The sequence below is a fragment of the Grus americana genome, chromosome 3, assembly GCF_028858705.1.
Source record: "Grus americana isolate bGruAme1 chromosome 3, bGruAme1.mat, whole genome shotgun sequence".
NCBI classification, from domain to species: Eukaryota; Metazoa; Chordata; class Aves; order Gruiformes; family Gruidae; genus Grus; species Grus americana.
Window position 1 is genome coordinate 10,510,668 of NC_072854.1, and position 15,252 is coordinate 10,525,919.

Genomic DNA, 15,252 nt, shown 5'->3' on the forward strand with positions numbered 1-15,252 from the left:
TGGTGACTATCAGCTGTAGCTCCAGTGACTTCAGGTGGTCTACTCAGATGCTTCACATTACAAAAATACTTATTTCTTGTACTGAATGAAGGCCCATAGCCAACAGTAAGAGTTTGCAGGTGTCCTAGTCTGCTTCATCTGTGCTTTTGTTGACTCTGTCAATCTAAGCGTGGCCTTGGCAGGCAGGAGCTTTTTTAAACCTGTGTTAACTTTCTTTTATTGATTCTTCTATGTCCTCATACTTCTAAAGTGGCAAAAATACTCAAGAAAACAAAAAGCTGAAGCGAGCTTATAAGCAGTTGGCAAACTGAAGAAAAAGCAGGTCTAAAAATGAAGCTAAATGCGTCTCTTTTTTCATCTTCTAGTAATTTCTGGGAATGTAAGAATTAAGGAAAAAATTTTGAGTTGGCGTTATGTTAAATTTGAAGTGTATTGACAATAAAAATGGGCTTAACTTATAAAGGTTGGAAGTTTATAAAAACAGGAACTATAGTCCAAGTTGCTATAGAACTGGCAAGCTGTCACTTCAAAAAATTTATACTGTTTAGTAGTCGCTGTGATCTTATGTTAAAAGCCAATCTTAACACCTGACTTTGCCAGCTGCTGTGGAATAGAAAAGTTATTTCTGGATCTTATTTGCATTCTGTGATGTGAAGAAGAAAGAAGAAGAGACACTAAATTATTCCAATCTTTCCATGCCCAGGTTTAAGTATAATTATTATTAGTTAGAGACTAGGATAAATTTTATCTCCAGACCCCATATTCTGAGTCTAACGATGCTAATTGCTCAGATTTATGTTGAAAGAATGGGAGCTGGAATAGTGTTTGGATAATTAAATGAGATTTTACTTGTAATCTTCTAAAGACAGAAGTTGTGCATATTAAATAGCAGTGGAACTGTATGAGGATAGAGACCTGTCTTCTAACAAAGTAATATATGATAGACCATTTAAAATACTGGTTCTAAAGCTATTCGTCTGGATCAAGCAGTACAGGAACGTTGGCTTCTTATTGCAATGACACAGGGAGTTGTGATAAATCACAAAGTCTAAACAAATAAGGTAGGGGATACAGATACAAGATTTGGTCAGCTTTGATGGTTAATGATCATTAACTGATCGTGTCTGAGCCAGCTGAGCTACTCTCTTTCACTGTAATAACACCAACTCCCTTTCCTAACAGACACTGAAGGCAAAGATACTACTGTACTCAAGGAAGTTTATTGTAATTCTTGCACAAAAGGAAGCGGGTGTAATTCCGTATTCTTAAAAGATGGATCAGCATTGAGCATCACGGAGCTGTTACAAATAGAATAAAAATAATAAAAGGAAAGGGAAAATGGTTACTTTGAGCATTCACTAGCGTGCCTGTAGTGGACAATATTTCCATATAGAAGCTCTCTACTTAACTAGTGCCACATTCATGGCTTAATTTTAAGACTTAGCCTTATTGACTTTTTTTCTGTCAAGTAAACTTACAACCCTATTGTAACCAAGAAGATATTGCATTAAAGGGTAAAATTAGGGTGCTTACAGAGGAAATTTTGCTTAAAAAATTCACCCCTCAGACTTTGTATTTATTGAGAAGTGCATAATACACAATAGTCGTATTTTTAAGTGTAGGATCTGCTCCAAAGCCCATCTAAATCAACAGAAGAGCTCCCACAGACTTCAGGAAGTCTTGAATCAGTTTGGCAGTGAACTTTCTGTAGTGGTTCATAATTTCTTAAGACCATAAATCATCTCCACCAGCAACTGAAAATCATGATGCTTTTGGTTAGCATGTTAAACAAAAAAAGGTTTATATGCTGCTTCAGTTTGCCAGTGGTCTGGTGTAACAGATACATTAATTGCGTAAGGAAAAAGACAGGAAACATCTGAAGTGGAGATACAAAGATGAAAAAAATCTGTTGTCTGAGAAGAATCATTTTTAATCAAATGGGAAGAAGTATCTACTAGAAGTTTATGGGCACAGGAACCTATCTTCACTCAGATTGAGGAAGTCTGTATTGGGGGTGGCTTATAACAGCCCTTAGATGGTGCGGAAGAAATTCTCTTTTGAAAAAAATCAAATGAATGAAATAAATGTCTACCACTTCCTGCTTATTTCAATGGTGTCTTTAGAATTTAAAGTAATACAAGCTTATATCTCACAGTAATAATGTAGAAAATGTGTTATCCTGGAGTATCAACTGAACAGTGATGTGCAGAGATTTAGAGTAAAAATTGCAGAAATTAAGTATTTCCTTTCCAAGTGCTAGGTTTTTCTTTTGAAAAATTGTCTTTGCTAGAGAAAATTTTTAAAACTGAGCAACTAAGAACTATTTCGACCCCTGAAGCAGCTGTTTTGATGTTGCCCAATGTTTTTTGTTTGATTGTCTGTAGACATCCACAGGGGTTTAGTAATTATTCCCAGGGAGAGGAGCATGATCTGAAGATAAGTGGTTAAAAGAATACTACAAATACTTTGCCTGCCCACAGCCTGAGTGAGTTGCTTGCCTACATTTGTGAAAAACCTTCCAAACAGTCTTTCTGAATAGGTGCAAAGTGCTCTCTCCAGCCAAGAACACCTCTTTTTTGGCTGGTCTCACATCCTTTTTGGCCTGTGCTCCCTGGAGGTGCAGAGTTGAAGTTAGGGAAGTTGCACATGTGCTTGGGGATTTTGGTGCCTGTGTCATTTAACCACAAAAACAACCTTCTCTTTGAAGCACCCAGAATGCCTAATCAGGGATCAGCAGTTTCTCTCCTCGGTGGAAATGGATCCCAGTGAGCATTCAAAAAGTTCAATGGGCCGCAATATACTTATATGTGATATTTCACTTTTTCTATAACTGGGCTCCTGTTACCATCGTTCATGCTGTGTGGTATTCCAATAAAGAAGCGATGACATGGATTTCCAGGATTTTTGGGAGGGTGTAAGGTGTGTGCTACACACAATGAGTAAAACCAGCAATATTTCCCCAGCCTTCTGAAGAATACTTAAGAAGAAGTTACCGTCCAACCCTTACTACCCCTTAATCGCTGAGGGCGATGCTTACCTTCCCTCCATCTGCCGCAGCGCGCATTGTATGGTGGTGGACAAAATTGCCCTTTACAGCCAGACGCTGATCCTGCTGTTGCAGGAGAGATCGGACTGATTCATCTTAGATAAAGTCCCACTGAACGTAGACAGTGTCAGACTGATATTCAGAGGGAAATGCTGTTTGCAGAAAATATGGTTGGAAGAATCTGGCCCAGTAATTGCTTAAATAGTGGTTTCAGGTCTGTTTGGTTTTATTTTGGTATTTATGCAGACTTCGCTTCTGAAATATTCATGTTCCTGACACTTCTAAATATAGATGCTCAAGATGCTTTTAACTCTTTAAAAGTAACGTAGTTTAAATAAGTTAATCACCCTGGTTTGTTGGTGCATCCTTTTTAAAAGCAGGTTTTTGCATTGCATTGAGTTTGACTCTTTGTTATCTGTGAGAAAGTGGAAATAGAAGTGGCCTCGCTTGATCTCCTGGGTCTACGTGCAGAGCTGCCGGTAGCATTGCTGACAAACTGCAGCAAAGTTAGAGAGAATCCCTTTCCCCTTTCCTGGCTGAAAACAGGGAGCATGCACCCTGCCCCTTTGGTGGAACACCGTACCTGACACCAGGGAGAGGAGTAACACAGCTTGAATCAGGTGCAAAGTAGCCACTCTGCCTGGCTGTGTCTCAGGTTTTTATCTTAATGTCTCTGAAAGTAAAATGTTTCTCCACTCCCTTTTCAGATGGGGAAGTTGATTTTGTTTATTATTTGTGTTGGTTTAACAAAACTGGCCACGTTCCTTATGTTAAATAAAATCACTACAAATTCTTGAACTACCCATTACACCTTTACTACAACCCCTACAAGGTTAGTATTTTAAAATAGCATTGCGTACCCCAGATTCTCAACTGCCTCCTCTCAAAACGGTCCAACAGAAAAATTTTAGCTTCACACTGGCCTTGGAAAGTTGAGAAATCCCAATTCTGGTAAAACAAGATGAGAAGCAAGTTCCAAAGACCTTGCCATCAAACCAGCTGATCTCAACCATGCCAGGATCACGAGGGCAGAGAGATGGTGTCTCAGAGAACCAGATCCCAAAGCATTTAGGGCTTCCTAGGGCAATGCCAGCTCTTTGAATTCTTCCCAGAAACTGATTAGTAAAACCAAAGTACAACTGAAGCACGTCCAAAAAAAAAAGCATGTCCCAAACCATTCTGTTCCCATGTCGTTCATACTATTCTTTTGGCAGGATAAGGTGGAGACGCTTTCATAATTCCAGAGAAGCAAAGTCATTTTCTATAAACCCTGATTGAAACTAAAATTAATTCTGGGCTAATGCCTTTACAACTAGTTTGCATCCAAGAACAAATGAAACTATTCACTGGTTACTGTTGGGAGATGTCACCCAGAGAGAAGCTGCTGTTCATCCGGTGAATGCATGTGGGAATAATACCGATAAAAAGTTAATGTATAGGAGCCCAGGATTTCAGCAAGGCCACTGGTACAGTCTTGCCTGCCGTTGCACATGTGCCGCCAGTTTATATCCGCAGAGATCAGTCCTTCGCTCTTTGCCATCAGCTGGAGTGGTGCCTGCCGAGGTAATAAGATCCTAAAGTTGTTATAACATGTACCAAATTCCAGAGAGATAGAGGAAACTCAATGAATATTTTTTAACTTTTTGAATTTGTTTTTCAGTGTTGACCTATGACAGCCACAGAAGAAGCATAAAAGAAATATCTCTGTAATTTATACTTCTGTGAACTGTCATACATACTAAAACAAGTGCCAATGGAGTCAACTGCAGGAAATCTTTATTATTTTCTTAGAAACTCTTTAAAATGTAAACATCCTGTTGATATGAATCTCAGATTCTTCTGATGTTTACTTAGCAGCTGCCATCATCGTGCAGTGTCGGAGTACACATACCATATTACAGGGTACTAGGCTGACAGAGCCCTATTCTGACTTGTGTTTTATTTTACAGGAGCTAAGGCTGAAAGTGCTTCCGAGCACTTTAATGGTAAAACAGATTATGAGAACATTGCTGTTATTTTAAAACTATTTGAAACTTAGAAATTATGTAACTGTTTCAAACACAGTATTGAAATGGCCGGCAAAGATAACCCACATCCCCTTTGCTCTGCCCTCATCATCAGGTCCTCAACAAGGACGTGGGTTAGTCGCTCATACCAAGCAGGGTATTGCATCAGGAATCATATAAAGTCTTTGACATGTCCAGTGGTAGCTGCCGTTTCCTTTCTGAGTCAGGAATACCTGGAAGTCTCAGCACTCAATATTGCAAAAGAATAAAACGTAATCCTCTCGCCCTCATGGCAGAAAAGTTAAAAAATGGAAATATTGAAAAGTTTAAGCCCAGAAGAAAAATAGAAAGAACTTTCTGTTTATTGTTTTGTAAATCTGTTTATTTTTAAGCTAGTCTCATTATTTTGGGGGGCTGACTCACTATTTTTGAATGCTTAGGTTGGCAGAAGTTTTCCGTTGCTGGTACAGTGGTTGTGCTGACTCAGGATGTCTTTACAGCCATGCACAGTCCACAGGAAAGTACATGCTTTACAGATCCATGCAAATCATACAGTGCACGCCAGTGTTTCCTACCATTAATGAAGATCCCGTGTGCCTCTGGTTACATATGGTTCATTAATTACACCTGCCTGTGTGCTGCAATGCAAGGCTCATGGTGTTAAAATGAAGATGAGAACATTTGGATTCTGGAAATTTTTGTTTAAATATGTCTAAAATGAATCTATCTTAATATTAGGAAAATAAGTAACATCCTAACATCTGGACATTTTGTGGCTGTGTGTGGCATAGGCAAAGAGCACAGACGTTTAGACCCTCAACACCACAAATGAGTCAGGGATCTGTCAGGTTCCATAGGCCCTGTACCACCAGCTGGATCACTGAAAATTTCCACCTTAATTACAATCCTGCTTCTAGATTTTATTGCAAAGCCCATTAATAGGGAAGCATTTGAAAATGATTCTGAATTCTGTTGGCAGTTTCCAATTAAGAAACAAGTATGTTAAAGTTTTAAATTTGCAGGCATATGCACATAGACACACAGAATGCACACACCAACATCTGCACATGGAATAAGCAGACAAAATAACTGCAGCATTAAATAAAGTTCTCCAAGTCTTCCTGTTATAAAACAGCTCTTAGTTAGTTGGTTATAATGTACCCAAACTTCAGTTGCATGCATGACACAAGTGTCTATCCTACCTTGACTCTTAATTTTTTATTTCAGTCCAAAGGGTTCTACAATGTCTACAAATAAGGCTCAGGGGAAAATGCATTGTTTTCTCATGGTAAAAATTCTTGGCTTGGAGAAGGAAGCTATTCATTCCAGTGCAGAGGAGATACATGCGGAGCTAGTATAGAGGGAACTAGTGAGTGAGGGTTAACAGAGAGGAGAAGGAGGAGGCAGGAGGAACCAAAGGCTCTGTTTGTTTGGCCAAAGGTAAGCTTCTGGTGCTATATGAGCTGGTGGATTTGAGCTACCCAAGCGAGACGGGCATATGAGACACGTGAGCTCCCTGTAGCACCAGTGGAGACTGAACAGGATATGCTAGCATATCAATTGTAAATTGCATGAGATCATAATGCCATTTAGGTTGGAGAAGACCCTTAAGATCATCAGTCCAGCTGTTTAATCTGACACTACTTGATATTTATGTATGGGCACCTGAATCATGCTTTATGAGTTTACTTGTAGGAATCTACAGGTGCAATAGGCATTAGAGGTGCAGAAGACCCCATTAGAGACAACAGACATCTACTGAAGAAGTCAAGGTGGAATTTGGCCCTTAAACATGGACATCTGGTTTAATTTTGGGCACTGTGGAATATCCCCATCTGGCCTCCAGCTGTTTTGCCAGAAAGTTGTGGGTCTCCTATAAAATCTGTCGTACCTCCCAGTCTCATGGCAGATACCTCAGATATCTAGAGCATCTCAAATGGCCAGAGGTACCTCCACTTAGGCAACTGAGTTCTTAGTGGAGCTTCAACTGCAGTTTCACCCACCTTACAGTAGACACCTGCTATTTCAGCTGAATAGCTTTCTAAGCACCGATGACTGTATTGAGTATATATTTCCTGACTGTGTGATGGGAATTTGGGTGCCTGGTACACATGTAAACACCACAATACAGTTACCTGTATGCGGATGTTTTTATGCTGAGCCGAACCCAACCCTGACACTAGGAACAACTGATAGTTTGAGAGATACTTGAGAAGTAGGGCTGGGAATAGAGGTTCTAGACTAATAAATTGGAGAATTGCTGGGGGAGAAGGCAGCTGGGGTTGGAACTGAAACTCAGAATGGGATGGAGAAACCAGGAGACTAATATCTGGACTTGGCAGAGCAAGAATGTGGGACTAGAATAAGAAGCAGTTAGAGGAAGTTGGAAATGATGAGGGAAGGGGAATAGAGCTGAAACAATGAGCCAAAGGTGGGTAGAGCAGTTCTGAGACCAGAAAGGGATGAGGCAGAAGGAAGAAAGACTGGACAAACAACTGGACAGCAAGACCAGTAGTTGGTAAATATTCTGCCCTTTTCTGCTTGGAATGGAACCTAAATTTCCAAAATCTTATCATTCATATTCTCAGCAGGTGCCTTTGGCTATGTTTGCCTTAAAAACAGGAGCAGCACAATAGAAGAGAATTTGTAGAGATAAATAGTAAGTGGTGAGGACCTAATGTTCCCAATGTACGCATCTGAGAGGGTTATTACTTTAGCCAACAGTTGTCTCGTCACATGGACTGAATGTCTATTAGTGACTGGAGCTCACTAAGTGTGATCCTGAGGAGCATCTTTGCCTTAGTTTCAGTTGAAAGGAGTTCATACACTCCAAGACTCCTCCACAGTGTGAACCAAAGCATGCTAAATCTGGACAAACATGGCATTTGCTTCAAAAAACACACAATAGATCCAAATTAAATCACTAATTTCTGTGCTGGACACCGCCAGTGTGACTCCCAGCAGGAAGGTGTCCCATGTTCCTCTGGCCAGAAGCTGAAAGTGCTGCTTCTTTCAGTTACACCATTGCCTCAAGGGAAGAGGCCTAGAGCAGCAGACCTAGAGGTGCTAACACTGTTGCAAAGACCTACACATAGGTGCCACATGTAGAATACGTGGGTTTTTTTAACCTCCTCGAAGTCTAGCAGACTGTATGCACAAGCTCTTCTAAAACTAGTTGATATTGCATTACCAAGCATTTCAAAGTTAGGGAGCACCAGTCTTAATTCAGACACCTTTTATGTACGCATTAAGAGGTGGTCTTTCATTAAAACTTCACTTTTCCTTTTTCCTCTTTCATTAACCAAAAGAGCTGTGTAATGAAGGAGACAGCAGGATGCAGAACTCCTACCTCATTTGTGGCAGAAGCAGTAAAATGCCTGTTGAAAGAAATAGGGAACTATGTGAAGTAAAAATAGATAGTTTCATGGTAAAGGCACCTAAACTTCACATCCAAGAATGGGCTGGTGGTGAAGTCATTAATAATTTTCATAGATGGTCACAGTTTGTCCTCACTTTTCTGAGTATCTCATTGAAGACCTTGAAATCTGTTTTACAGACAGACAGACAGTGTTGCAGAGCACCCGCAAATGAAGTCCAGGAGTGCTGTCCTTTGAGCAGAGTCAATACAGCGTAATGCTACGCTCACTGGAAAGCCAGCTCTAGGTGTTTCAGACTAGACTACATACTTTCAAATTAATGTATGTAGTTTAACCTTAACTTCTGTGCTCCCCATCTGCAAAATGGAGATAAAAATGGCCACTAAGGTGTTGCAAAACTAAATTAATAAATGTGAGCATGCAAATCCTGTAGTGGTGCGTGCCAGAGGAATGCACGTAAGAAAATAAATTCTGTCTAAACCATGAAATATGTAGTAAATAAATCCTCAGACCACACACAGAATTTAGAACGAAAAATACTATCAAATAGCAGCTCATCAGCTGGACGTCATCCTGTCAGTGGATTGAATGAGTCAAGGTCCTTTGGATCAGGCAATGGAAGATTAAACCGTAACGCAAATATACCAGAGGCAAGCTAAGAATGCACATAAATCTTTTGTTTAGGCATTTCCAAATCTGTGAGTTCTCAAGTTTACAGCCCTACCTGGAGAACAGCCCATTTCACAGTTCATGCAGACTAAGCCAAGTATTTTATCCACCTTTGTAACTGTAAGTGACTCTTCATCTTTTTCTAAATGATCATGTGATAAGACTTTACGACTAGCCTATCAAAATATCTAATAATTTCAAGGACTAGTCCATTAAACTGGAGTTGCTCCATTTCTTTTTTTCTCAGTTTCAAAGTCTTTATTTTTGTGTCTGTTGATAACAGAGCCCAGGGTTAAACATAATTCGGTCAGATGTTTGGCTTTCAAAAGGCCTGAATGCAGCTGGCCATTTTACATTAGCTTTTTTTGAAGAATTTTTGCTAGTGTGATACCCTGTGATGTATGAATTGAAGGCAAGATGAAAAGAAATTTTCTGCTAAAGCAGGTGGCATACCTTGTTTCCAGTAGTTAGTGAGTGACAAAGGAAACCAATAAGTATTTGTTAACATGGGATGGTTTATGTTCTGTGTTTTACATCTACATAGAAGTATAACTTGGGTTGGTGTCTGTGCAACTGAGATGATATTATATTTTGGATACAGCCAATAGTCAGTAATATCCAAGATTTGGGTACACTTCAACAAGAGAAAAGCGAGTTAGACAAGAACTTGTAACATTTTGTGAAATGCAGTCTGGGCTTTTAGCCCACCTCTGCCCCAGTGGGTGCATTTATTTATATTCCACATGGCTACAAAAATGATGGAATTGAAGATTTTTGTGATGAAAGGAAGATTTCTTGTCCCCTAATTTATGTTAGCATTGCTCAATTATTCACTGAAGTACAGAAATGAAATATGAAACCAATGAGAGTAATGGAATTTGGCCAAGCTGTGTGTGATATGTTGAGCAATCAACATCCTTCTGGTACCTGCATTCAAACATTTTAGTATAAAAAGTCCACATCATTAATCTTGTTCCTGTATAGGTTTAAATCCATGGGTTTTTACTCTCTCCTAGACAACCACTCTATCTTAAAATACTTTCTAGAAATTGAAAAACATAGCTATAGTATGCAAAGTTGAGATGAAAATGAGGGGAAATGATGACTTGGGAAAGAGTGACATTTTGTGTTTAGGTGGTTCCTGTAGCACCTGCTTCATGTATGTCATTGAACAAGGTTATTAGGGCAAGATCAAAACAAAATAGACTTGGGTAGAATTTTAGTTCCACATTACAACCCAAAAGAAAATTGCTCATTGGTCTCTGGGAGGTGCCTGTGCTCTACATGGGCATCACTTCACAAAGATAAGTTAGAGAGTTGGGGTTGTTCAGCCTGGAGAAGAGAAGGCTCTGGGGAGACCTTATTGTGACCTTTCAATATATAAAGGGGGCTTATAGGAAAGACGGAGACAAACTTTTTAGTGGGTCACGATAGGACAGGGGGTAATGATTTTAAACTAAAAGGGTATAAGGAGGAAATTTTTTACATTGAGGGTGGTGAAACACTGGAACAGGTTGCCTAAGAGGTGGCAGATGCCCCATCCCTGGAAACATTCAAGGTCAGGTTGGACGGGGCTCTGAGCAACCTGATGTAGTTGAAGATGTCCCTGCTCATTGCAGGGGGTTTGGACTAGATGACCTTAAAAGGTCCCTTCCAATCCAAACCATTCTATGATTCTAAGATTATACAATTCTTCAAGTAAAAAAGAAGTTTTGCTTCTGAGAATGACCATAATTGCTGTTATTCTAACATGACTGAGTGAATCACCTCTAGTTTACGTCTAACACCGAGGTTAAGAAAAATAGGTGCTCCTCCACCTAAGGCCCCAACGGGGCAGATGGTTTGAGATCACACCTAATAGATGCCAGTAAGACTGAGCTACTCAGAAATATGGAGTGACCTCCTACTTTCTCTTAGTGTATATCCAGAAGAAAGCCATAATGGTTAGCCCCTTCAGCTGGGACATAGCATCATGTTTACTGGTAATGTTGCTATTTGATTAAATAGCTAGAAAGCTAACACAGAAAACAGCTAATAGCTGGGGAAAACACAGCAGCTTGTCTGGCTAGAGGTGGACTCCATGGACAACTAGGTGTTTTGATCCATAATAACAAATTTCTTAAGACAGCCAGACTTTCATCAGCAGATCTCTGTTTTCAGAGTTAAGCCTGTATTGTGTTCCACAGTTTTACAGATGAGGAAACTGAGTCACAGAGCATTTAATTGACTTCATTTTAATTGTGGACTTGGAAACAACCAAGAACTACGAATTTGCTATTCGTCACAATATATTTTTGGTCATGAAGCATCGTGTATTTCCGAATATAATTCAGTGCTCTTTGTTTGCATATTGGTTGTTTCATCAGTAACTTTTCAAATTAATGATTTGATGTGCTTTGATTTCTAGCTGATTTTTTACTATGGAACTGGAGACAGCTGGTGTCCACAGCACTACTACGATGAGATCAAAATGGATTTTCCAGATGGAGACATTCGACTTTGTGAGAAAGGGCTCCGCCATGCCTTTGTGCTAGATGCCAGCAAGGAGATGGCTGCCATGATTACAGACTGGTTACGGGATGATCTGACCAAATTATAAACACGGATTCAGTGATTAACAAGAAATGATGTAATTATTTTGTGAACGTGTAATTTTTTTGTGAGAGAGTCTGTCCTATTTTTTTCTGTTTATTATAGATTATGGCTTGTTTTCTACTGAGATGTTTTAGAGAAAGTTAAAGAGAGACTGGCTGGTCCAAAGTATAGTTTTACTGATTCAGTGGTGATGTACCTTCATCCTGTGTCTTCAGGACTCTGCAGGATTTGGCAAAGGGTGGAATATTTATTGTCTTCTCGTGCTCTAGACAACACTGATACTAGATTCACTGGCTACAAGTGTACCTGAGTTACTACCACCTCACTCACCTGCTGGAGGTGATGCCAGGGATGGGTTTGGGGCAGCCCAGCTGGCCTGCTTTAGACAGAAATACCAGGCTACTCTACGGATTAAAATTCCCCTGTGGATGGATCCTGGCAATGGATCCTGGTATGCTGTGAAAGACCTGGCCCTCCCCACGTGTCTCATCCGCCCATGTAACCCTGGTGCACAACAGCCAGAAGAGCCCAAGGCTCCAGGACAACCCTAACGTTGTCTCCTCCAGATCAGATGGAGTTGGTGGGGTCAGTTCAGGATGAGCACAAGGGAGATGTGTAGATGAGGTGTGCAGTTTCTCCAAGTCTCAGAAGGCGTTTAGGGCACTGCCAGGACTCCATAGGGTTTAAAAATACCATAAGGTAACTGTGGCTGCTCAGCAAGGGAATACATACGGAGCTCTCATCTGGAACATGGCCAAATGTTTCATTTTTCCATTGACTGTGGAGAAGGTAAAGGATGCTGGTCAAAAGTGCCACTATTAAAAAGTTAAAATGGATTGCAGAATCCATATATAGCTACTTATAGGTGGCCTAGCTCTCCTAATGAAGTCCATGAGAATAGTGCTTCCTCAGCAACTTTAAAGAATTAACCCAGTTTTGATACATGCCTAAATTTCAGTTCTTTGCTCTAAGGAATGAAGTATGAAATTTTCTGCCAAGCCATAAATTAGGCAAGTCCACCATGAGAAAAGGGCTCTTACTCTGCCATGGTCGTACCCATGAAATCTCATGAAATGTTACTGTCGAGAACCAGATCCTTGCTATAGCACATTGCTGACAAGTACACTGTTCCTCATATTTGTTCATCCCTCTCCTTTACAGAGAGGAAGGGGTGTGGGGGGGGGGGGAACAAACCACCAGAAAAAAAGAAACATCCTACCAATTGTGATAACACAAGAAGTTACAGGCCATATCTAAAATGAAAATAATGTAAGTAAGGGGAACAGAGCCAAGTGTAATCAGGAAAAGCTTTCTAGCCATGAACCTGTGAAATGGTCTCCCTGCGGAGTTCACAGAGACATTTCTAAATAAACAAAACACTACACAATGTAGTCAGGAGAAGTCCTGCCCTCGCAAACAGATGAATTTAGATGATGCATTGGGTATTTAACTGACATCACTCATTAAAAGTTTTAATGTGGTACCAGTGAGAATGGTACTGGAGAACATTCTCTGTGGTGCAGACAGAACTGTTAATTCCTTACTTTTCTTGCACGATTGTATATGCACCTTCCACTTCTCTCTAAATCCACCTTTAAATTGTTCACTGATACTTAGAGCAATGTGTAATAGAATTCAATTTCTGGATATTTTGGACTAGTTTTCAGACCTGCAGCCAGCCAGTGGATTTAAGTGACCTTCTTTGCATTAGAAACTGGTTTAGCTTTTGAGACTAGCCAGTGGATTTTCAGATTACACTGCCGCGTAATGAAACAGAAACTGATGCTTGAGGCAGAAATGTTGAGACTACAGTTGCAGCAGCATGGGGAGGAGCCAGGTACGTTCCAGGTGAAGGGACCGGGACTGTGCAACTAACTGATTCTGTTTATTGGAGAGTCGTGGGACTTTCCTTCTTTCTAGAGGGGCATATTCATCATGATCAAAACACTTCCTGTGCTCACTTTAGGCATCCATAGTTGTGTGTGCCTGCGTGTGTTTAAGCAGCCCCCAGACGCTGGCATGCGTTGCTGTTGGATGGCCTTACGGCAGATGCTCCATGAATCTCTTGGCCTAGGTGCTCCCTGTGGCAGGGTGAGGGCGGGGGTGTTCACATACATGGAGAGATATATATATATGTACACGTAGATGTTTACATATGCACATGTTTGTATGTTAGCAACATAAAAAATACAGTTCACTTGGTTGTTTTGGTTTACACGTTGATCCTGGTTGAACAAACCTTTTGTTCTTCACAGTAGATGGAATCAGGTCATTGAGTAAGGAATCAGTTTGTACAAGTTCAGCTGTTGTAGTGGATCTCCTGAGGACAGAAAAAAATCTTGCATTAACCAAAGATGACGAGCAACTATTAAAGCCTGGAAACTGAAGCACCTATGAGAAGCAGTTGTTTACAGTGCATTATTCATATACTTTGTATGAGGAATTAATTTAGCAATACTTGTACTTGACTTGTGTATTCCTTTTATACCAATGTTAATCTGTTGTAACAAATCCTACTGACTGCATTAAGACCTAAACTGAGATTAGATCTGGTCAGCAAAGACCAAATCTACTGCAGGAGAATGCCTTACGATTTTCTTAAATGAATTTTCTCTAAGATTATCGAAACCATAGTGATTCAATTGCTACCTTCCACCTAGAAGCTGTTACCGTAAGGCTAAGATCTGAAAATCTGCTACTCTACTCATTGCGAAAAAGCACGGGTCTAGTTTTCACAGTTGTATTTCCTAAGAGGAGCAGATCTCGCACAATGAGAATCCAGCTCCTCTGAAGCCCCTGGTGTTCACCGTGACCCCAGGTAAAGTGTGTCAAAAGTGCTTATGGTCCGAATGTGCCAATTTACCATGAAAACACAGTGTGGTGTTGCCTATTTTAGACTATTTTAGAATTTTTGGAAAACCTGTTGCAAATGAATTGACTGTATGCAGTAGCACCTAATCTCTGTCATTCACATTTGTGCTTAATTCTCACCACGCGAGTAATCCTGCTAGCTTCAATGACTTTGACTCATGTTCAAGTGTTTTGCTAGATCGATACCTTTTATGAAAAAGTACACACCTCCAGTAACAAAAATAAAGACATTTATGGTAAAATGTAACTCGATTCTTTATTTTGACAACTTGTTTCGTCTTAGTTCACCTTCTTCATTACTTCCTGCATACAAAATTTACAAAAATACTTGCCAAACCCCCAATTTCAGATGCGATGTAGACATCTGCTAAGTGGGTGGTAGGCACCTGACTCACTCAAGCATTTTTATGAGCCACTCCGAAGTAATCGATGATGTTTCCTCTTGCTCCCTCCAGCTCCACGTTTGCTGCTTTGAATGAGCTGTGGAGTGTGTGGGTCAGTGAGGTCTGTCCCTTCAGGAAGCTTGATGAGTCCTTGCGCAGTGTTTATGGTGAAGAATTGGGAGTTGGACTCCAAGCTAAACACCGGTTTCTTGACTCACAGGAGACAGGTGGCATACATGAGCCACAATACGTATCTCTTCTCTGCCGTCAAGGTCATTTACACATTTATTTTACAGAAAATGGGT

The 15,252-nt window shown here is 40.3% G+C and overlaps 1 protein-coding gene across 3 annotated transcripts in view; it reads left to right on the forward strand.

Moving 5' to 3' along the window:
• Positions 1-14,811, forward strand: part of LDAH (lipid droplet associated hydrolase) — a 130,618-nt gene extending 115,807 nt beyond the window's left edge. For 2 of the 3 annotated variants that reach the window (XM_054821794.1, XM_054821793.1), the window contains one exon: positions 11,506-14,811. In XM_054821794.1, coding sequence (XP_054677769.1) covers positions 11,506-11,697 — 192 coding nt within the window. In that variant the 3' untranslated portion in view covers positions 11,698-14,811. The remainder of the gene's footprint in view (positions 1-11,505) is intronic. The other variant, XR_008576546.1, reaches the window with a different exon arrangement.
• Positions 14,812-15,252: the final 441 nt, after the last annotated feature.